The sequence below is a fragment of the Armigeres subalbatus genome, chromosome 1, assembly GCF_024139115.2.
Source record: "Armigeres subalbatus isolate Guangzhou_Male chromosome 1, GZ_Asu_2, whole genome shotgun sequence".
Lineage (NCBI taxonomy): Eukaryota > Metazoa > Arthropoda > Insecta > Diptera > Culicidae > Armigeres > Armigeres subalbatus.
Window position 1 is genome coordinate 138,525,703 of NC_085139.1, and position 24,995 is coordinate 138,550,697.

Here is a 24,995-nt window from a genome sequence, read left to right on the forward strand (position 1 = left end):
ACGTGCTGGATGCAATAAATGTTTCACATTTGCTGGGAAGAGCTAAGTATGAGCTCATTTCGGTCATTCAAGGAAGCGCATGAGATAGCACCAGGCGACGAACACGGGCACGCGCACTTGATTTTTCTTATGTGTCACATTTACTGCGCGCTCAAAATTAATTTATTAATTAATTTAATTTATGCGTCCATTGACTGCTCAGCACACTTCGATTCTTACGTGCTATGAGTCAACTTTCTCAGGAGCACATTTTTGTACGCATGAGAAAAATGTAACTCTGGAGCCAACGTTACATCCTAGGCTACCATTACCCCCTTTTGACCACCCTAGATATGATTTTGTTAGGCACGAAAAACATTGTACAATCCCCACAGTTGTGGAACACCCGCAATTATAAAACACTTTTTCCGAAAAGTGATAATTTCACAATCAAATTCACTATTTTTCAGATGCTCTATTAGAAATATTAGATATCTACCTAGCAACCCATCATAATTTTGGCTGTTTCAAATGTTCAAAATGCTTTAAGTTTTATTTATTTGAAGAAATTTGATTGAAGCACTGGCTCCATAATTGTGATCACGACAATATTTTCCTACAGTTCTGGAATAATTTAGTTTTTCCTGTATAAATCGTTTCATAAACGTCGACGATCCACGTTCACGATGAAAAGCAATAACTGTAGGTTTGTTTATATTGCAGCAATGAATTATTGGCAGTGGCTGATTTTCTACCCGCCGCAGCACCATCCAGGCGCTATAGTATATGCACAAAATAGCCAGCAAGAGTTAACCGCCAGAAATTTGTATGGCGAAAGACATCTAACGCTGGTTTTCTCAAAATTAAGAACTTTTCATGAAAAACTATTTGGTACCGGTTATGAGGGATGGTATCCGCTATTACGCCTACCAAATATTTTTTCGATTAAAGTGCTTAATTTTGAGAAATCGAACCTTAGATGTCTTTCGCCATACTGATTTCAGAAAGTTAACTCCTAGTGTGCCGCTGTAAGCACGCTCAAAGCAGTCGATTCATTATAACTTTTTTTTGTCTTTATTAAGGAGACTTTCAGCCCTATAGGGCCTATAGGGCTTTGTTAGCCTATAGGCTGGCTCGTCTGCGGAGTAATTATAACTAATATTTGCATCAAAACAGTGTTGTTTACATTTTGGGCAAAAAGTGTTCCATAACATGGTTATTTGCCATCGATTTGAAGTCCTTAGATCCTAACGGTGGTATTCATGTATTAATATCTACAATTGGTTGTTTTTGTGGTATTATAAATGTAATTGAGTGTTGAGAACGTCATTGAAAGTTCCAAAACTGTGAAGGGAGTGTACCTGCAGTTCTGCAAATGTTCTTGATGCTTTCATCAGAAAGCATTGTGCGCTTCTTAAGCTATCAGCTTACAGGTTATGTTTCAACGTCGAATATTTATCTAGTTATCCTGATGTCTCTTTAGTCTGCTTGATATCTGAATGGGACTTTGTTTTATCCTTGGTTATCTTAAACTATTGATACGGATCCGACCCCTAAGGATGTATAACATTTCAGTACGACTGTGTAATGCAAGAAAGACAATTGCAATCTGCTTAAGAAATACAGCACCTACATGCTACATTAAATGTTACAAAAACAAATTGAACTTGACACTGTTAAGCAGTTGTATTGCAGTAGATTTGAATTAGCCGACACTAAAAACAATTGTACTATACCGTTTTTACGGTTTTTACTCACTTTCGCTCTCGGGTGACAAGACAATTTCCATCTTCCACGCACCACGGTGAACAATGAACTATTTTCCTTCATTTTATGCCACCAGTTTTAAATTACCACATAAACCATGCATCGGCTTCAACGAAAGTGAAAACAATTGAGCTCGCAAATTCACACAGTCAACTAATGGCCCTAACCATTTAAGGGGCCTCCAAATCAATCATTAAACGAACGTATGAGCAATAAGCATGTTGCAATGTAAAGTAAATCCATTAGCTGTTACTGTAACTTTTTTAGTAGATTGATTAGGTACTTACTTGATACTCGTTGGGCTACATGTGTATCCTCCTCTACTGGACTCGATCCTGGGCCTATCTCTTCCTGTAGCACTGAACGTTCAGCGCCCTCAGGTCCTCTTCTACTGCAAAAAGACATCGTACACGCGGCTTCCGAGCTCTTTACTGAATGTTATCTTCGCTTGACGCTCTTCCGGCATACAAACAACGTGTCCAGCCTACCGTAGTCTGCCGTGTTTTTATTTTTTTCAATTTTCAACGTAAAGTTGGACAGATGTTTATTAGCCATACTATGTTTTGTATTCTTGACTTATAGGCCTCTTTACTAATATTGAAATCAAACACGTGACTTACTGCATTAAACGTGCGGCAGCACATGCTCCATGGCTCATTGTGTCCATAGTTTGTACGGTGAGTAGACTCGGCAAGAAGTGTGTAATGCCGTAGTTGTCTTTTTTTATCTTCCTAAGCAATGGAGGGGGAATCTGCTCAACAGACATCCTGGGCTGTCCAGGAAGTGCTAGGTTAGGGGCCACCTCCAACAGCAAACGAGGGAGGCAGGGCTACATCCCCGACCCGCTAAACCGTTTCCATTACCGCCAAGCCCATCGTCCCTTCGGTACAACTAGGAAGTAATGCTTCAAAGGGGGACAGTGCTCAACGCACACTCAAGGTTAGCTGCGTGTCCTTGCAGCAGTGAACATCGTAACTCGGGCGAAGCCGAGTGTCCGTACCGGTGTAGATACTGTCTGAAGCAACCATGGCCTGTAAGGACCTGGGTCAGGTGGAAAGTGATTTCCCCATGGCGCCTCTTGACCCACGTACCTATCTCCGGTATCAACCTATGTGTCCATCTATCCTTAATGGAACTGTCCCACACACGCTGCCATTTGACCATTGAGGCCAACCTGACAGTCCTACGGATGCCTCTCGTGCCGCGCATTTCGAAGCACTCTATGTAGCACATAATGTTATTTTTAAATCGTGCTTACACTTTCTGGGACACCCTGATTCAATGGTGCCCAGAGTAGACCTTCCTCTCCGAAAGCCAAATTTCTCGCTCAACAATCCTCCCGCCTCCTTTACGTACGGCGACTTTCTCTGCAGGATTAAGTTCTCCAATAGCTTCCCTGTAGTATCTATTAGATGGATTTGTATGTACGCTGAGGGGTCTCCTGGTGACCAGGTTTCGGTAACAGGAGCAAACGCTGTCTCTGCTATATCCGGTAATGCCCGCTTGTCCAGGCACCTCTGCATGGCTGACCTGAACATGCCCGGAATTGCCATTAAGACTTGTCAGGGTGAGTTGTAGACCGTAGAATGCTGAGATCCATGTTTTTTCACTGCATTGACTTTGACAAATTTCAACCCTGGCCACCGTCATTAGCTCCTCTCGCCACCTCTTCGTCGCCCGGAGAATCACCGGTATTACACAATACAACAGAGTCCCCCACCCTGGACGAAACAATGGCTCCTATAAAAAGTTTGTATTTTGAGCGAACATATAGCCTTTACATATACTTAGCGTAAGAAGAAGGTCAAAACTTGGTACATTTGTCTAACCCATCTACCGTTTCACCTATACCCGCCAATAAGCATACAACCTTTACATATTTTTTCTCATTTGTTTCTTTTTTTAGGATCATTGACATCACAGGATGGGAGAGAGAAATCGGCTGCTGCCGATAAGTGTCGCAGTATGTTTGGTATTGTATGCGACAGCATCAGTAAACGCCTTCAATTTCGATGATGACTTGGAAGATCTGATAGCTGAAGAATCAATCGCAGATGAAGAAATCTATGGTGATCCTATTTTACCATCAAATGTCTTCAATGGAGGAAAGCCCTTCTACGTTGAGCGTGATCCTTCTACAGGAGCGATTGATTTCAATCATAAGAAAACTGTCAATCAAATTGACGTAGATGATAAAGGAACTTATGATACAAAGGACAGTCATGTCAGTGACACAAAGGATGTCATCGTTAGCCAATCATCGCCTAATTTCCACGATTTCTTGAACCTGCCGGTAAAGTACTCCTCGTCGAACTTTGTGTATCCTTTGATATCAAGTTCGTATGCTAATTTGAAATACCAAGGTAGCAACAAAGTGTCGAATCACAAGAATGTAACTTCAACGCCTTCTACAACGACAGCAGCACCAAAATTCCAATTTACACGACCTCAGTACACAACTGCAAAGCTTGAGACCACACGAACTCAGTTGAGCACTACGACTTCTCAAGCGACTCAACCTTCTTCTCGCTATACTTATCCAACTACTTCTGGAAGACCAATTACAACAACGACTACTACGACGACAACAGAATTACCAATAACAACTGTGCCAGCAAAACAGTTGTTCACCAGATACCCTTACAAGAGTACCATAAAGAACAAATATTTGGAAACGACAGAAATGACTCGTAAAAAATTCTTCCTACCATCGACACTTTCTTTACCGACTACAACAACAACACAACGACCTCACATCACCGAACTGCAAACAACTCCTATTCGCTCTTCAACCTTCTATTCACCTTCTATTCGACCATGGACTAGTCCATCCTCTACTCAACCGGTCACTACTACCTCAGAATCAATCACCGAATCCCGTCCTGCGAATCCCATTCGTTTTGAAGACCATCCATCGCAAACACTGCCGGAAGAGGATACAGCTAATAAAATTAAATTTACAATACCAGCACTAAAATACGAGGGCAATCGTCCAGCACCATTCAGACCACTGCCACCGAGTCATATTATGCTGAACCGTAAAAATGAAACCAGCAACAAAATCGATCTTCCAAACGATCCGGCTGTAATGTCCCTTTCCGATATATTCAACTCTCTCGGCTTGGATGACAAACAAGCTGCCGCTGAAGAGAAAGAGAACTCTATTGTTTTTGAAACAACAATCTCGCAAACAACAGAGCAAACAACACCACCCGCAATTGTTCTTATTCCAGAGCACAAACCAATAATAAACCAAGAAGGGCCGAAAATTGAGCAATCCATTGATCTGACAGATCAGTACGTAAAGTATGATATCCAACAATCAAATGGACATCGTCCGCAGAAACCAAGCAACGATCAATACGACCATTACGAAGTGTATCAATCAAATGGACACAGACCACAAAGTCCTCCAAACGATAATAATTTCAGTAATCAATACGTCAAGTATGAAGTACAGCAACCACAAATAAACTTAATTAAATATGGATCGGTTCCCAGCATGAATAGCGTAGTCATCAGTCCAAATCAGCATTCGGCTACGTTTGTTTTGGGTTCTCAACAATCGGTAGGAAGTTCAAACGATGGACATTTTGTTAGTACAGTCTCACAAGAACCTACATCGGCCGCACTCAGTTCACAACCAGCTGGTTATCAGATGGGTCAGGTGCTGGACGAACCAAATGAAAATTCTAATGTGCAAGTCGGCACATCGGTGAATGTTCAAGTTAAGCCTCAAGACATTATAAAGACCACCAGTGTGAGATTCCCCAGTGAAAGTGACGACAAGTACGAAAATGCACCTATTATCAGTGGAACTCATAAGAGTGAAGTGTTGCCACCCAACGGACATTCTGCCCCCATTGGCGTGGGTTCAAATGCTATGGTCGTGTTTCCTAAAAATGATCAAATTGAAAGTACTCTTCATGAAGTATCCAACAGGATTGTTTTCGATACACCAAATAATGAAGCATTGAACAAAAACGAAATTTCGAGCTTTACTCCAGATTTACCAGAACAACTAACTCCTCCTTCAAAACAAGACAATACCCAGCTTTTGAAACGTCCAAGACCTCCAATGTCTGCGCAAGGACCACCTTTCATTTACAAAGAAATCCAACGTAGACCATTCCCAGGTGGTGTTCGACCACCTCAGCTTCCTAATATTTTACCCCAATTCCGACCAAATGCAAAGATATCACATGGCCATCCCCCATATCACAAAGAAGCTGGTAATTTCAGAATTCCTCCACAACAACCTGGTAAAAATCTTCCGCCTAATGGGCCACCAAGAAAACCATTCACTGACCCCGCAGCACAACTTCCTCCAACATCTACTCTAGCGATTCGCCGTTCTCCAGTCCCGACCAGATTTATGACTCGAATGAATTCCATACGCCCTCCACCTCCCCCTCCTCAGCAAATGGAAGTGCACAATGAAAACCGGCGATACTATCGCCTGCCTCCTCCAATGCTGAAGGATCGCGTATTCCACATTGCTCCCCAAAACCTTAAACCACCACCACCACCAGGTCCATCGCAAGCTTCCAGGTTTGCTGAGAGCTACGCTCCGCCAACACCCGAAAAATCCTCCGTACCAAATCGAAACCCCGAAGAATCCCCCAATAATGAATTTCAACGTGATCCTCCAACTATCCTAAAGAACACCATGTCAGACGATAAACCACAACGCCCCAAATTGGAACCGGTGGTGACCCTGCAAATGCTTCAATCCAAAAAGCAAACTGAGCAGTCCAAACATAAACTACCATCGGGACAAAAAATCGACCTAGCTATTGAGGGACAACCACCAACTTCTTCCCCACAAGCGGCAAACATCGATGGAAAGCAACCGGTCTACGTTGTCTATCCCGTCAAAAGTACCCCTATGAATCTGGACTCCATTCATGCAGGAAGCAACATTGATCCCGTAGTTGTAGGACATCATGGCGAGCAACCCCTAATGACACCACCTCCAGTAAGGATCAGCCCAGGCAACGAATATCAAAATACCCCATTTTCAGTAGCTTCTCACTTTGAACAGGAACCAATTCTTATGGCAAAGGACAAAAAGCAACATCCAAAGCTTCACTTCCCATATAACATCGAAAAACCGGATCCATACTCTCTCATCGAGATAGAAAGCGAATCGAAGAACCGCGTGCCGGAATTTGTTGAAAAGAAACCGGATACCGTTTATAACATCGGCGAGGAACCAGTCAGCAAGGAGCAACCGGATGACTCCGTAATTTCGACCAAATTGCAACGAGTCACAGAAAGCACGCCGATTGCCATCGCGTACACACCAACGGAATCCAACCAGAAGTACAACTACATCAAGCATCCAAACTCGCCTTATTATTCGCCATACGGTGAAACTCAAACTGAGGTGTCCTATCTAAAGATGGACGATTTTGATGAATTTGGAAATCCTGCCCACCACTACGAACATAACTTCCAGGCACCGTTCCAGGCTAGCATTAGCTTGGATCCAGTGAAAGTTACCAACCCGTACGAAGGATGGGCAGTTGTAACATCGTCACCCCAGGCGTTAGTCAAAGAACAAAATAAAATTGATCGGAGCGATGATCACCATTCAGAAGAGAATGATGTGTCCACGAATAAACCCTCCGAAAAGGGCGGTTTCCAACCTGAACTGCAGGGAGGCTTCCGACCTATCTACGCAGAGGACGTCAAGCTAAGCGAATTGATGAACCCGGATCCGCAGTCCAAAAATGCATTCTTTTTGGAGAGCGAAAGTGAGCCTGAGCGGCCGAAAAAGCATGAGTCGAAACAGACGCAAGAGAAAGCTGAACATATCGAAAGAAAACCAGACAGAAAACCGATATTAGATAGTTTGGAAGCATTTTTCGATAATTTGACTAAGGATTATGACGAAAACACAGAAACGACTGGACTAGGCGATGAAATGGATGTAGATGAGAGTACTGCTAAAACTTCCAACGAACTAGAGGGAAGGAGCAATGATAACGTCATCAGCGAAATAAACACAGACGAAGGGAGTACGGACGAACCATCAAGCAATAAACAAGCGAGTAATGTGAAAGAAGAGAGCTCAAAAGAATGAGATGAATAGATTAGTGTTTGAAGGGTTTAATTATATTGGCTAAAGTTTTTTCTGAAACACATTCGCCAAACAAAAGCAACTATTCGATGCGTTGCCTATTTGATAAAGTGCATTTTGAGGTTACAGTGATAAAAAAATCTCACATAGTAAAGCTAGATTTTACTAAAGAAAATCGATATCTTGAGTATCTAATGTTAAGTGCAAATCTTTAGGCGCGATTAAGCTTCCTACATCCTTCACAACAAACCAAACAATACTACATTCCACAAGTCCTATCAGCAAATCTTTTCGAATATTCGAAGAAAGGGTATATGAGCGTGAAAACATAAAAGAAGCTAGTCAGCTAAACTTAATATTAGATACTTGATAAACCAATTAACTAATAAACAAAACAGCAAGAAACATTCCGAACCTATGCCTTCTCCGCACCCTCAATTGTATAGTTGTTATTATTTTCTAAATTACTTGTAATTTTAGACTGATAATGATGTATAGAAAACTGAAAGGACGAGAATAAAATTTTCAAATAACGAATAATAGAATAAGAAACAAAGCTGCAAAGTTAAAATCGAATGTACGCAGTGAGAATAAAAGAAAGTAACAACATGAAGTAAGCGCATAACAAATTGAAATGTCATGTTGTTTCAAACAGTGGTGTGAATTATTTAACAAAAATTACAGTTAAGCGGAATGTGTAGTGAGCGTGTTTTCGAAATAATTTCCATTTCTGTTTTCCACGTATGTAGTTTCATTTCTTCGAATAAAAATATTTTAAACGTGTTTATTTTGAGTAAAGACAGAATCTTCGGAAATACAAAAAACTATTATCGCTTTGATTCATATTCCGAACATGACACATATCTCGAGCATTCGCTAACTCAAAAACCATTTCAACTTTATTCGCGATATTAATTGCATGAGATCTCGAATACGTTTATAATCTTGATTCTGCATACTAAAGGTTTAAATGTGTTAATACACCAGCCAGGGTTCGGAGTATGAGTCATGTTCGGGAGTAGGTTCGAAACTGTATTCAGAAATTAAAAACACGATCACTATCTTTTCGAGTAAAGCAAGATTTTGGAATTCAATTCAACTTAAATGTGTGGAAAATGATGAACAAAAAGGGAACAGAACACCAATCTAGCACGAGTTCATAAAAAAAAAACAAAAATGTGTTGTATTGCATTACTCAAATTCAAGGAAGTAGCATTCGATTCGAACTACAAATAATCTTAATGAAATCCTATAAAATAAATTATACAGCATGTTCCGAATCAAAGTTGAATTCATTAGTATTTATATATGTGTTTGGCTATAATTTCATATTCAACTTTAGCAATGACAGTGTCATCACGAATATTTCCAAAATATTCGTCTTTCTAAGCTCAAAATGGATGTCTGTTCTCTATACGCATAATATAAAAACATGAAGCCTTGAACGAGGTTCTAATAGAAACGAAGACAATCATCAAAATAAGTGAAAAATAGTTAGGAACGAAAGAGCTAAAACTTCAAAACTACCGTGCTCTCTTCTTTCCAATGCTCGTGTGCTTTATCGAACGATGTTCTTGGGCTCGATGAAAAATCGACGAAATGTGAAGACAGTATTTCAAACAGCTCAACAATTCTGCCGACTGTTGTAAATTTACGGTATAATTTATTGCATTAGACATGAGAAAAAAAAATCTTTATTTATTTATCTATTTATGTACGTATTATCGACAGGAACTACAGACGAAACCTTACTTTTCTAGAGGAATCAGTATCACTAAATTACCTCAATAACAAAACAATACGATGAGTATGATGCAGAGATTGACATGTAGGTTTTAATTATTAAATAAAGTGGTAATAAAATGTTTAATACAGCATTATTAAAATATCACATCCTTATGAGATATACATATCTGGTAAGTAGATAAAGTAATGTGAATGAGCTACTGAGGTACTGTAAGCTACTCTTGGTCTACTTTTTTTACATCTTTGTCTTTCGACTTTGAATACAGGGCAACAGGGATGCACTGCTGGCGAACATGAGTCGATCCACGATTGTTCGTTCCACCGCTTTGTTATTGAACAAGTGAATTGGAGCATGCGGTTGTTCGTAGCCTCGGGAGAGTAGGGTGCCTCATCCGACAAAGTTGTTCGGGATTCAAAACAAAGACGAATGAACTTGCTCTCCATGCGCTAGCGACTAAGGTTTGTGGGAGAGTGTAACACTCAGCGATTCACTAGAATCGTAATGTCGTTTTCGTTTTTGTGGTGTAGCTACACCGGAAAGTGCATAATTTTGCACCACATAAACAAACATTTTCAGTGCAGTCCCAATAAGATTGCGAAAGTATGTGTGACATCGGTCATCTTCCATGCCTCTGTCATATTTGTTCTTGTTCTTGCTGCCTGCTTTGAAATATGTAGGTATGTTATTCCAATTATTTTTGTTGGGATTAAATAGAAATTGTATGAATAGTGTCACTCTTATAGACATTTTACTTTTATTTTCTGTTTAATTGCTTCGATTATCTAAAGTTGAACACAGTACTCACTGTCTGACAGATCATGAAAACGATGCATGATATTTCAAAACGAATCAAATGTTGCAAAATTTCACGGCCAATAATTCATTAAGAGCTTCTTTTTTCCTGATGGAAGTATTTAAATATGCAAAAGCATATTCCAATTAATCACAATACAAAACTACAAGTAGATTGATTTTTTTGGTTTTCATTGGGAATTCTTGGGCCATTTCAGGTTTTTGAGAAGAATGGTGGATTCTGAGGGAAACGTTTTCACTAATCCTTAATTTGCTATTATATAACAATGCGGCGAACTTCGTTTCGTAAGAGACATACATTTTTCTTAGCACTCACAAATTAAGTGGAAAGTAGAATGTGTTATAAATGAAATTGGTTTCCAAAGTTTTCCAGTTTTATAAAATATTGCTTTGCAAAGATATTTTTGCAATTCCTGATCATAATACCTGCTTTACAGTACGTCATTGAGTGATAAAACGGCCTACTTTTCCATACCAATCAAATGGGTGCTTCAATGACCATTATGCAACCCAAATAGGTTGCATAAAATCCATTATAACACTCATTTGGGTGCTATAATGAAATACCAACATCAGAACAGTAGTTACATGACTACATTTTGCTGATCAAGCTTGGGTAACTGATCAAATAGTGTATTCTCTGCGTCGCGTAATAAATGAAATAGTTTGATGGCTATGACATCAAAATTTCCAAAGGCAAGTTCATCTATCGCTCCAAGGCTTGTCGACCTATGCAATGTGGCACGATAACATGGAATATGTTTGTTCTCTGCAGCAACATGATTTGTTTGGTGAAAAAAATCATATGGAGTAAATCCGTTTGTACCGTTTTGCTACACATTTATCATATTGAAGCCCATTTTTCGTCATTGCAAAAAATAGCGTGTGCAACTCGTTGCAAAACTCGATTTTTTCAGCTTTTTGCAACTTGTTTCACAAACTACTATTATTAAACGAATTAAAAAAGCTCGAATCAGTTTATACATTCTAAACTCGATTCTAAACTAATCTTGTTATACATGTACATTCGTGATATGCTGATTGAGCTAATAGCCGTTTAAAATTACGCCATTTAATAGGAGTTAACTTTCTGAAATCAGTATGGCGAAAGGCATCTAAGGCTCGATTTCTCAAAATTAAGCACCTTCATCGAAAAAATATTTGGTAGGCGTGGTAGCGGACACCTTCCTACATAACCGGTACCAAATATTTTTTTATGAAAAGATCCTAATTTTGAGAAAACCCGCGTTAGATGTCTTTCACCATACAAATTTCTGGCGGTTAACTCATGCTGGCTATTGGCGCATATACGATAGCGCCTGGATGTGGAAGCGGCGGGTAGAATATCAGCCACTGCCAATAATTCATTCACAAATTATGTTCAATTATGCTAAATATGCTCAGCTACGTTTTGAATTCCATGGGTTAACCAGCAAAGGCTCAACTAAAAGGTGGCCCATGTAATAAAATGTGAGCTGGCAAAGCAAGACCATAATTATTGCTATTGAGTCATTAGATTCTATAAGATAATAAAAATCTCAATAGATTAAAGCTGAATATTCAAAATCTGAAAATGTTGTAAAAATCCTTTACAAATACCAAAAACTTGGAATACAAAAGAGTTTATGGAATGATTCTTCACCTTAAACTAGTTGATTTTTCCAAAAAATACTTCGAAGAACAAGTTCTGATATTGGTTCAAAATTTTGGAACTATTTTCAAGTTCCACAAAAAAACTTGTTTGATAGAATAATTTCATGACTAATAATATATTCAAACTGTTCGCTAACATGCGCTGCCAACCCCAAATTCACCTATTTTGCCAATCAACTCTCCACACACCAAGCACCAAACACGAGTCTCCAAACAGTGCAAACGCCCACACACACACACACACGCATCAATGCATCGGCGCATGCGTCAGCAAGCCGGTGTTTCTTCTTCTTTTTTTATTTTCCCCTCCAAAGGTGACGCAATCCATTATAAAAGCGAGGGTGTCAAGGATGTTCTTTCATTCAGTTTTGGACCACCATCGAAGACGCATCCCTCCAAGGAAGAGCAGCAGCAGTAGCAATCCAGCTACACAGCAACAGGAGCAGCAGCAGTGGCAGCGAGACCAGCTGCAGTGACTTCTGATCCCGAAGAGAAAAGGCAGCACTTCCGCTGCGATAATAGTCGGACAGAAATAAATATAGCTAATAAGTAACCATTGGCTTTTATTTCTTCGGCTACAATTCCTGGTTTATTGGCATCATGAACGGTTCTTCTCAGGACCAGTTTTGAAGAGTTAATTGTGAATGATGACCAATTCCTCCCCCCGTCGAGTTTTCCGAGCTGCAGTATAGGCACCCGCATTGCCTCAAATTGTTTGTGTTCATTGCCGAACATAAATTGGTCCTTCGAACCGGATCGGGTGCAGCTGACGGCAGGTGGGTAGAAAAAGCGTTCGCGTGGCTTGAACAACGCGAAAATCCTAAATTCATAAGCGTTCACGTGGCTTTAACAACGTGAAGAATCCATAAGCGTTCCAGTGGCTTGAACAACGTGGAGTTAAAAAAAAGTTGAAAAGCGTTCACGTGGCTTCAACAACGTGCAGTACAAGCGATCACGTGGCTTCAACAACATGAATTAAAAGCGTTAGCGTGGCTTGGACAGCGCTACCATCGCGATCGTGTTCGTGCCGTTCCGAAAAGTTGACTTCCGCTTCGCGTAGTATCGTTTCCCATCGTTCCGCAAATTCGTGCAAGTTATTCCGTCCGGTGCGATTACCGTCGGTACGCGTTACTGTAGCCTGCAGCCGAGCCGTGTGTGTTTTCCATCGTAGCGGTATTTTGTTGTTGTGTGATTCCTTCCCGCCGCTACGTTCCTGCAGGTCTACAATCCGTAATCGCTAGAAATTCAATCCGGACAAAATGGTCAGCCCAGAAGACGTAAGGTTGATGACTATCAAGCGAGGTCAAGTCAAAGCCAAACTAACTCGGATATTCAATGCGTTGAATGCGGCATCCCAACGAAATGTGCGACCATCCTTGCCGCAGCTCCGAGTTTACACCAAGCAGATGGGTGTCATTTATCAAGAGTATAATGATATCCACGACATGGTGGTGGCTTCCGTTCCAGAGGAAAATGTTACCGAACAGGAAGCGAAGTATGTCGAGTTCGAGAGCCAGTACAACGAAACATCCACCATGATAGAAACGATGACCGAGGTGATAGAGAAGGAAAACCGTGTTCCCATTCAAACAACTGCAGTGCAAGGCGGTCCGCAGCAGGTTATTGTTCAGCCGCAGTCTTTCCGCGCTCCTCTCCCGAGCTTTGACGGGAAGTATGAGTCATGGCCACGGTTCAAAGCCATGTTTCTGGACCTGATGCGACATTCGACAGATTCGGACGCTGTGAAATTGTATCATCTGGAGAACTCGCTGACGGGAAATGCAGCTGGAGTGATCGACCTAGAGACTCTGCAAAACAACAACTACCAACGAGCATGGGACATCCTGGAGGAACGCTTTGGTAATAAGCGATTGATCTTGGAGTCGCATATCCTCGGAATCCTAAACATGAAGAAAATGTTGAAAAAGTCATCGAAAGACCTCCGTAACCTGGTCGATGAATGTACCCGTCATGTGGACAACCTAGTCAAACTGAATCAGCCGCTTTCGGGAATGTCTGAGTTACTTGTGGTGACAGTGCTAACTCGTGCATTAGATGACCAGACTCGAGAGCTGTGGAAGCTTCCATCAATCAAACCGAACTGCCGGAGTATGAATCTACAATAGAGTTCCTAAAACAGCGTTGCGTTATTCTGGAAAGATGTGAGAAAGTTGTTTCTGTTCCATCGCATGCAAAAGTTCTCCAATCAGAAGATTAATATTCCACCAAAATCAGTGCCACCAAAAACCTCACATGCAGCGTCTGTGCCAACGGATTACGTGTGCGATTTCTGTTCAGGACATCATCAAAATTATAAGTGTTCCGTATTCCTGAAGATGAATGTGGACCAAAGGCAAGCCAAACTGAAGGAAGCAAACTTGTGCTTCAACTGCCTAAGGAAGGGCCATCGCAGCGCAGGATGCTCCAGTGATAAATCGTGTTCGAAATGCTCGAAAAAACACCATACGTTAGTGCATTTCGAGCAACAGAAGGCAACGGTACAGTCCACCAACACAGCCAAACACCATGAAGTGAATCAAGCCGTCGCATCGTTTGAAGAACCCGTGAGTTCGTCGTGCTCAAGTACCAGCATTCCACCGGGGAAACAAGTGTTCCTAATGACAGCGATGGTTCAACTGACAGCAAAAAATGGTCAAGTGCATCACGTGCGAGCCTTATTGGATTCCGGATCCCAAATCAATCTTCTAGCAGAATCTGCGGTGCAGAGGCTCAAATTACCAAAATACCCATCTACTGTTCCAGTCATTGGCGTTGGCGGCAATAGATCCCAGCTTCATCACAAGGTGGTGGTACCAATGTCGTCCAACTGCAGTAGTTTCGCTACCAACATTGAGTGCTATACTTCGCCGAAGGTCACAGGGACGATTCCATCTGTCCGTGTCAACATTGATAACTGGAACATTCCTCCGGGTATAATAATGGCCGATGCTTCATTCCACTGCCCACGGGAAATCGAGTTGTTGATTGGAGCCGAACTATTTTTCGATGTGCTGAAGGAAGGGCAAATAAAGCTTGCCAATCGTCTGCCAGCCTTGTATGAAACCCAATTTGGATGGGTCGTGGCCGGATCGTACGCGGAACAGGAGGAAGATAACCCAGTGTGTGCCAATATAGCCTTGACTGACGGCTTGGAAGAATGTATGCAACGGTTCTTCAACCAGGAAGAAATTTCTGAGCCAGCCATGATCACCACCGAGGAGCAACGTTTCGAAGAACATTATCAGCGAACCTATCGTCGGGAAAAAGGTGGAAGATTCGTAGTCCAGTTACCATTTCGAGATAACGTCAACCAGTTAGGAAACTCTAGATCTCTCGCCTTGAAACGATTCCTGCTTCTGGAGAAAAGGTTGGCACGAAATCCTGACCTTAAAACCCAGTATGCCGATTTCATCGAGGAGTACCAAGCCCTTGGTCACTGCCGGCGAGTTCATGAGGATGAGGATTCTCCGGGCACCCAGAGCTACTATCTGCCACACCATTGTATTTTGAAGCCAACAAGCAGCAGTACCAAATTACGTGTCGTTTTCGACGCTACCGCGAAGACAAATGGACTATCCCTAAACGACGTGCTTATGAGCGGTCTGATTAGCCAAAGCGACTTGTTCACTATCGTCATGCGCTTCCGGACTCACCCCATCGTTATTACTGCGGATGTATCGAAGATGTATTGGCAAATACTTGTTGGTCCATCCCAGACGCGATATCAACGAATCTTCTGGCGTAATGACTCCTCCGAGGCGACGAAGGTGCTAGAACTATTAACTGTGACTTACGGAACGTCAGCAGCCTCATTCATTGCAGTGCGATCAATGATTTAATTAGCCAGGGATGAAATGAATGATTTTCCTGAAGCAGTCGAGGCTGTTTTGTATGGACGACATACTATCTGGTGCCGGATCAGTGGAAGCAGCAGTGAAGCTACGCAGCGATATCGAGAGGATGATGATCAAGGGCGGTTTTCCCGTTAGGAAGTGGTGCTCCAACTCGGAGGAAGTGCTATCTGATGTTCCAGAAAAGGATGGAGAAACATTGATACCCATCCACGACTCCGGTGCCAACGAAGCAATTAAAGCTTTGGGACTCTTGTGGGATCCGAAGCGCGACCTCTTTCTTTTCCGTCAAGCATCCGATTCGAACAACCTTGAAGAGACAGTGAATAAGCGAAGTGTCCTATCCCAAATAGCACGGTTGTTCGATCCGTTGGGACTCATCGCGCCGGTCATCGTTGAGGCGAAAATGATAATGCAGTGTTTATGGACTTGCAACCTAGGATGGGATGACCCACTTGATGGAGACCTATTGCAGCGTTGGAAGGAATTCCGTGAATCTTTGGAGAACATTCCCGATTTGGAGATCCCCAGATGCGTCGTGGTACAGGAGCGGGAGGTATTGGAAATACATAGATTTTCCGATGCTTCCATCAAAGCGTATGGTGCATGCGTGTACCTCCGTAGCGTTCGAAGCGACGGATCTGCCGCAACTCATCTCTTGTGCAGTAAGTCCAAGGTGGCTCCTCTCAAAGAAATGACGATTCCAAGGATGGAATTGTGTGCCGCCTTATTGCTCTCCAAGCTGGTAGACAAAGTGATATCAACCGTGAAGCTATCGATCTGTGAAGTCAGACTGTGGTCTGACAGCCAAATTGTTTTAGCATGGATCAACAAACCTTTGGATCATTTGCAGGTGTATGTTCGAAATCGCGTCGCAATTATAAGGCAGCTGACCGAGCATTATGAATGGTGTTACGTGAATAGTGTTCGGAACCCAGCCGACATTGTGTCACGGGGAATGAAGCCATATTTCTTGAAACACTGCAACCTTTGGTGGAATGGGCCGGCCTTTCTTATTTCCACTGAATATGAACAGAAACTATTGAGAAGATTCCTGAACGTGAGATTCCCGAGTTAAAGAATGAAGTCATAGTAAGTCCAGCCGTGAAGAAATTATGTGAACCAGTTTTCGAGCGTTTTAGTTCCTTCGGCAAGATGCAACGAGTTTTGGCTCACGTGTTTCGTTTCGTTCGCATGGCTTGTACGCCTAAGGATCAGAGAAAACGATTCAATTGTCTAACCGTCCAGGACATGCGAAAGGCTTTAATCGCCATTGTTCGAGTTCTCCAGCAGAATGAGCTTCGAGAGGAAATTCTAAGTGTACAACGAGGAGAGTTACCCAAGCGATTTGCAAGCCTACAACCATTTATCGATAACGAAGGATTATTGCGAGTCGGGGGGCGCTTACATAACTCGAAGCTGCCTTTCGATGCCAAACATCAATTATTGTTGCCTCAAAAACATCGTATTACGGAGATGCTGATTAAGAAGTACCACGAAGAACGACTCCACGAAGGTCAAACAGGACTGCTGGCGGCCATTCGGCAGAAATTTTGGCTGACAAATGCGCGCTCTGTTATAAGAAAGGTTATCCACAATTGTGTTAAGTGTTTCCGTACGAAGCCACGGAGCATCCAGCCGCTAATGGGAATTTTGCCAGAAGCACGCGTTACCGTTAACGCACCGTTCGAGCTCACCGGGGTGGACTATGCTGGACCGGTATTTGTAAGGGAGGGTAAGCATAAGCCGAAGGTAGTAAAGGCGTATATTTCATTGTTTGTGTGCCTAACTACGAAGGGCATACATCTGGAATTGGTGTCGGATCTGACGACTGATGCTTTTCTCGCCGCACTCGATCGTTTCATCAATCGCCGCGGTTTTGTTCGGAAACTATTTTCGGACAATGGAACGAATTTTGTTGGCGCCTCGAAGGAGCTCCACCAATTACGAACGATGTTCAACGACGAGATGGAAAGAAGCAAAATCAACGATTACCTGATTGCTCGAGAGGTGGAATGGGAGTTTATTCCACCGAGATCGCCTAACTTTGGTGGTCTATGGGAGGCCGGAGTTAAGGTGGTGAAATCCCATTTGACCCGAACTTTGGGAAACACTACTCTAACCTTCGAACAATTTGCTACAGTGCTGACTAACATCGAAGCAATAGTCAATTCTCGCCCTCTCTATTCATCGTCAGACGACCCAAATGACCCGCAGCCAATAACACCAGCCCATCTAATGCTTGGTCGACCGTTAGAACCTATCGCCGCTTTCATCGTATTTGGACGTACCGCAAAATCGGCTATCTAAATGGCAGTATTTGAACCAGCTGAGGGACCATTTTTGGAAAAAGTGGTCACGTGAGTACCTTGCAACATTCCAGTCAAGAGCAAAGTGGACAAAAAAGCAACCCAATATTGAAGTCGGAGCTGTAGTTCTTCTTTCCGATGACAACCATCCAGCACAAGTGTGAAAGCTTGGTAGAATCGTCGCTGTCTACCCAGGAAAGACAATATCGTACGCGTTGTTGACTTCAAAACCCCATCCGGGGTGTACCGTAGAGCAGTTAGTAAAATCGTCCCGCTACCTTTGCAAGACTACAGTGATGAATCTGAAATGAAATTGGAATTGCATTCCAATGGTGGACAGTATGTTCGCTAACATGCGCTGCCAACCCCAAATTCACCTATTTGCCAATCAACTCTCCACATACCAAGCACCAAACACGAGTCTCCAAACTGTGCAAACACCCACATACACACACATCAATGCATCGGCGGATGCGTCTGCAAGCCGGTGTTTCTTCTTCTTTTTTATATTTCCCCTCCAAAGGTGACGCAATCCATTATAAAATCGAGGGTGTCAAAGATGTTCCTTCATTCAATTTTGGACCACCATCGAAGACGCATCCTTCAAGGAAGAGCAGCAGCAGTAGTAGCAATCCAGCTACACAGCAACAGGAGTGGCAGCGAGACCAGCTGCAGTGACTTCGATCCCGAGGAGAAGAAGCCGCCCTTCCGCTGCGATAATAGTCCGACAGAAATAAACATAGCTAATAAGTAACCATCGGCTTTTATTTCTTCGACTACAATTCCTGGTTTTTTGGCATCATGAACGGTTCTTCTCAGGACCAGTTTTGAATAGTTAATAGTGAATGATGACCAATTCCTCCCCCCGTCGAGTTTTCCGAGCTGCAGTATAGGCACCCGCATTGCCTCAAATTGTTTGTGTTCATTGCCGAACACAAACCGATGGTCAAGGTAACAAAAGTATAAAATTTAATAGCAGGAACATGAATTAGTATACAATACAATTGGTTGTAAGCAATTTCTTTTACCCTGATTCATCGCCTAACTTTTATAAACTAATCGATTAGTAAATGTCCTTCACTGTTTTTAATTATCCTTCTCTTATGACATACATAAAACATTTTTATTTATTTTGCATTAGATGAATAGAATTAAAACGCGCAATTACCATTCCCACTTTATTAAAAAAAAATCTCCAACGCGCACCCGGCACATCAAAACCGAAGCCAAAACAAAACAAAATTTGACAGCAACAAGCACGTGGCATGCGGCTGTATTGGTAACACCACCATTCGAACAAGCTACACTCTCGATTTTATGCGTGGTACACTTTCCGAACGGTGCACGAAAAAGTGGGGTTTGAGTGTAGAGCGAAAACCAAAAACGAACAATTTCAGTGCAGAAAGTGTACACCCGGTGCAGCTACACCGCAAAAACGAAAACGACATAAGTTGTAACAAGAGAGGAGTAAGCTTGTTCGCTGTTGAAATAAGAGAGCGACAAAGATGATAAGCTGGCGATATAGAGTGTATGGTGCGGGTGGGTTTTATTTCATTTAGTGTGGTTCAAAAGCGCATTAATTGATTTCAACTAAATTTAAACTACATATTCTCTATATCACGAAGCTAATCATTTCTGCTTGAGAAAATACAGAGTATATATGAGTAGTAGTAGCATTTGTAGATTTCAATCAAATTTGGAATACATCATTAATTTCAAGAGGTCGATTATTCAGGGGTCGAGTGGGTTTTTTAGTAGATGGAGAGGGTATGAATGAAGAGTTCATTTAGTGGAGTGGGAGCGGTTTTTCAAAAATGAATATGTTATTCGGTATCACTTCCAAGCACATGATTCGATTTAAACCAGCTAGATTTGTATTACATTCAGGAATTAGAATGGTCATTTATAAAAAAAAAGGAGCAGATAAATCACACAAATCACACACACACACACACACACGCGCGCGCACGCCCGCACACATATAATACTATGGGTCTCCGGGCCTTCTAGTAAAAGTTTGTTTTTGGAGTCAACATAAAGCCTTCACATATACATACATTTGTCAATCATTGTATAAGCCAAGGCACTAGACTAAAAACTGTGTCCCATTCCAAGACTTCGAGGAATCAAGGAGTGTATATTAATCCTCCTTGCAATGTCAATCCCAACGATTAATTCATCTTTACTTTCCCATTCTATGACTTAAATGTTGAGTCGAGTTGAGCATTGATATCCATGAAAAAAATTAACAACACTGCGCAGTAGCTATTATGTTTGAACTGCATTTATGATGTACTTCAAACATTAATAATGACAAGAAAAGTGATAGATGTCGTCGAATCTATCACTTACCAGGATTCTTTCACAAACTGGCTGTGTATGTGTAGACTAGACTAAACCAGATCATATAGCCTTTACGTATACTTTGTATACGAGAAAGGCAACAATTCTAAATCCGAAACGTTTACAACAGGACCAGTACCTGTCAAAAATATAAGGTTAGGTTCATCACGCGCAATAACCTATCGAAGAAATGAATGTACCCCTAAAAAATCTGCATCAGATGGAAACCTGAAAAAAAAACTTTTACCTAATTTTCCCGTAGATTTCTCATTCTACGTGATTATTAGGTATATTCTAACTGAGTTGTCAGGTAGAATTTACCGGACACGTAAGTTTCACGTGAATTTTTTAAGCATTTGCAGTGAAATGTAGCTGAAAATTCAGATAGAAACAACGTTCAGATTATTTGAAGTGCACAGTAGGCAAAGAGATGGTTTGGTTTCACATTACAATTCAAACCGGATGTATTTATTCATGAACTGGACTTTCGAAATTCACAATTGGCGCCAATCGTTAAATGATTATTCCACTTACAGTGCCTCATTTACGCGTCGATGGTCATGTGGTCTACATGCAGGCCTATTGATCCCGACTTCCATGGTTCGAACTAACTTCCCTTTTTTTATATCATGCTCATAAGGCAACATATTGAAACTCTTTTCTTGGGGCAAATTTTCATAAGACGTTTGATTAAAATTATTAAGTCCTTTTACCTCAGTGTTAATTTTATAACCGAACCAGCACCTGATGGAGTGCAATATTATATTCAACCAGAATCCGACTCAAACTGGAAATATTTTAAATATTCAAACACAAGTCAATCCCTTGACATCCGAATACAAATCCAGTTGGGGGTCTCCAGTCAGCCTGCTAGCAAAGACGTAGGATTTCCAATCCGATGATAGCCAGTTCGATTCTCGGTTCGGCCTTAGGATGTTTACGGGTGGAAATTCAATACAATCTGTTACCACCACAGGCTTGTCATCTAATTTTGTATCATGTTCTGAGTGTCATCCGAAAATTTACCTGCATTTGGATAAAACTGATTTATTACAAGACGTTTTAAGTTTGTAGGCTAATTAGTATGAGGAAAATTATTTCTCCATTTTATACTGATTATGGCTCTTCCCCATTAAGCGCAGGTTAAAAGAAAATCTACATAAGGAAGATCCATTAATTATGCATTGCAAGAATTGGGTATTTTCAACCCCCTCCCCCTATGTCACACTTCTTGTATGAAACATCTGAAAATTTTGTATGGAACGTCACACTTCGCTCAATCCCCCTCCCCCTCTAAGCGTTACGTAATTTGTGGACGCTCCCATGGCTAAACGGAGTACTCAGGAGCTTTCACTTAACGAAAACCGCGTCTTGATTAATCGCCCCAATAATTAGTACCTTATCGATTTTTATAGAGGTTGAGTATCTTTAGTCATGATATCCTAGGTCATGATCGCTAAACTCCTTTGAGAGCATCACTGATACGCGCAGTGCAACATAGTAGTCTGAAATTGTCTGTGCTATCTTTCACGCCAGGAGCAGCATTGTTACTTGATGAGTAGTTACGCAATAATCTCCAAAAAATACCATTAGATTAAATTCGATTACCGTTTTGACTTATATTCAGAACACCTTCAATTAAAATATTTTTATTGACCAATTGTTTCTATCGGGTAGCGCAAGAATAGAGAATATACGCGCTTGATAATTATATTTTATTGATTGTAACTATCAACGCTGAATAATTTGATTCTGTCAAAAACTGTCTCAAATGCCGAACACTCTGATTCGATTTCCAAACATCACCTTAAATGCACTAAATTGCAAAATTTCATTGTTATCACATTATATGACGATTCTTAAGTCCTTAATATGTACGCCTGGCGTGAAAAATTGTTCATTTATGCAACAATAACAGAATATTTCACATATGCAATATATAAATCTATATATAGATCTCCATGTAATGATTGTTCGGAATATGAGTTTGTTCGGGATTTGAGTCAAAACGGTACTAACAAATCACGAAATTCAAATGTTTTCAATAATATGGGTGTATTTGTCAATTGTTTCAGAGCGTCATTTTTATTCTTCTGATAAATCCTTCTTCTTCTTCGTTTTCTTTTTCATCTTCAATGGCTCTAAATTCCATCTGGAGCTTGGGCCGCTTTTCAACATGGTATTCTAGTAGCATTTCCTCAGTTATTAATTGAAAGATTTTCTTTGCCCGCCAATGTATGAGCATGTATCTTGAGGGGAAGAAAAATGATACAAACCAACGCGAAAAAGGTTACGAGATTTAAATGTGATTGAAATGCGTTGAAAAATCATACGTTACGAAATTACCCACTTATTCCATCCATAATCGTCTTCAGAAAATAAAGAATGTATACCCCCAATTTAGTTGAAATCCACCCATGGGTGTAGGAGGAAATAATGAATATATGTTCCTTATTTGTTTGCAATCGACCCACGTGCTCAGAATTTTCACATAATTCTTTGTTTTCTAAAGTAGTCCTTCCCTCTTTAAAAAATGACCTATGAAGCCCTAAACGTAATTCAGCGGAATTTGACAAAAAAATGATGGGCTAAGTATCAAATCTGCCATTTCCGTCGCCGTTCCGCTGTATTGCGTGGGAGCCTCTAATCCCATTCATAAGTTGTTCCATTAATAATGAATGTGTATTCCAGTGAATTCAGAAGTTACAGTGAATTTTATGGGATTTCCCAAATGTACTAATCATCAAAAGCTGCACTTGTTCGTAAAATGAACAAGACGAGATTGCCTTTATTCGCTAACTGTAACACTCTCCGACAAACGTTTACTCCCTACGTATAAGACTAAGCGAACAAGGCTGAATCGCTGGAGACCACGACAAAGGATTAATCTTGTCTGTAACAACTTATGACTAAACGACTCTAGGAGGTAGGAGAGTCGGTCACATGGCATGATTAACGTTGCTCTCGTACGTTTTGTTCTCTCTCTGTTACGCTTAGCGAGTAACTGGTGGTCGCATATCAGAACGAACACAAGCTACTCTGGTGGACCGTTACTCTCTTGTTCTTTGTCGCTAGAAGCGATTTCTTAGCATCCCTGCAGGGCAACCATTTTTTTTTTTTTTTACAAGGGAGAATGCATTTACACACTAACCCAGTACACGTGCATTGTAGTTGCCAAACTACCACACGGAAGTGTACTGGAGTGTCGGACTCGACCATACCGGTAATACCGACTAAGCTCCCTTGGGCTCCACCAGTGGCGTAAGCAGAAAATTGGTCTTGGGGGGGGGGGGGTTACTGAAATTTTTTTTTTTTTTTAAAAAAAAATTTCTTACGCAAATTTTGTCTCTGGGGAGGGTTTTAAGCCCAAAACCACCCCGTGGCTACGCCACTGGGCTCCACCATCGTTTCCCCCCCAGTACTACTTCTGGGGGATGGTAGTACTAAACGTACTCGCTCATTCTCGCTCACACAGGCACCCGTCCCATGCGAGACTGACTTGGGTGCTCGCTCTATCGCACCCTCAAACACACCCTACATACTCTGTTGCACCTCTGTCATGCCGTGTGGGTCTAACTTGTGTGCCCACCCTTCTCATGCCATGTGGGTCTAACTTGTATGCCCACCCAAACCCTTGATTCATGCTCATACACTCCATGCTTGCACACACGCTAACGCTCCTATGGGTCTGACTTGTGTGCCCACCCTTCTCATGCCGTGCGGGTCTAACTTTTGTGCCCACCCTTCTCATGCCATGTGGGACTAACTTGTATGCCCACCTTTATCGTACCATGTGAGACTGCTCACCTCTTTCATTCAGTTCACGCTGACACATACTACTCGAGTCATTCGACCTAACACTCCCTCTGGCACCCCTTGTGGGACGTTTCGCTTAGGTTCCCACTTCTGACATACCATGTGAGTCTGACTCACCTCGTTCATGCCATATGAGACTAGCTCAACTCGACTCAACTCATTCCTTTCGTACCATGTGAGACTGACTTGGATGCTCACCCACACTCCTCTGCCACGCCGCGGGGTATCAGTAGTCACAGGAACCAACATTCCTGCGCTACTCCCAGCGCGGCGTGGGCAGTCCACACATGCACCTATTCATTCACACTTCTGCCATGCTTCGAGGTGACGATCTCGGTTGCCACCCGCTGCGCCATTACCTCTGCATGGGCAGACCATTCACACACTTCTTCGCGTTCGGCACTTTCGCTCTAACTAACCAATCACAAGTTAGTCATGCTTGTCGATTGTTGCTCGGCACGCCAGATTCTCTGCAAGCTGCAGGCAATCTGAGTGGTTGCAGTCGAGACTGCGTTCCACTTCTCCACCGCTTGACACATCCTTTGGATAAGATTATCCGGAGTTGTGTCCCGGCCGCAAACGTCTAGCATTGCTCTTCTTTCGACGTCGAAACGAGGACATACGAACAGTAT

General features: G+C 41.8%; 3 protein-coding genes across 5 annotated transcripts in view; all 3 read left to right on the plus strand.

The window, feature by feature from the left end:
• LOC134205172 (uncharacterized) overlaps window positions 1-9,696 on the plus strand; it is a 160,716-nt gene extending 151,020 nt beyond the window's left edge. For 2 of the 3 annotated variants that reach the window (XM_062680174.1, XM_062680173.1), the window contains one exon: window positions 3,653-9,696. In XM_062680174.1, coding sequence (XP_062536158.1) covers window positions 3,671-7,834 — 4,164 coding nt within the window. In that variant the 5' untranslated portion in view covers window positions 3,653-3,670 and the 3' untranslated portion in view covers window positions 7,835-9,696. The remainder of the gene's footprint in view (window positions 1-3,652) is intronic. The other variant, XM_062680175.1, reaches the window with a different exon arrangement.
• Window positions 9,697-14,233: 4,537 nt separating this feature from the next.
• Window positions 14,234-15,883, plus strand: LOC134206586 (uncharacterized). The gene has a single exon (XM_062682310.1). The coding sequence runs from the start codon at window positions 14,234-14,236 to the stop codon at window positions 15,881-15,883; it is 1,650 nt and encodes a 549-aa protein (XP_062538294.1).
• Window positions 15,884-17,050: 1,167 nt separating this feature from the next.
• Window positions 17,051-18,205, plus strand: LOC134206587 (uncharacterized). Its single transcript, XM_062682311.1, has one exon. The coding sequence runs from the start codon at window positions 17,051-17,053 to the stop codon at window positions 18,203-18,205; it is 1,155 nt and encodes a 384-aa protein (XP_062538295.1).
• The last annotated feature ends 6,790 nt before the right edge of the window (window positions 18,206-24,995 follow it).

Excerpts from the sequence above, each read along its gene's own strand:
- LOC134206586 (XM_062682310.1), top strand. The coding sequence starts at position 14,234 with ATGCAAAAGTTCTCCAATCAGAAGATTAATATTCCACCAAAATCAGTG.
- LOC134206587 (XM_062682311.1), top strand. The coding sequence starts at position 17,051 with ATGCAACGAGTTTTGGCTCACGTGTTTCGTTTCGTTCGCATGGCTTGT.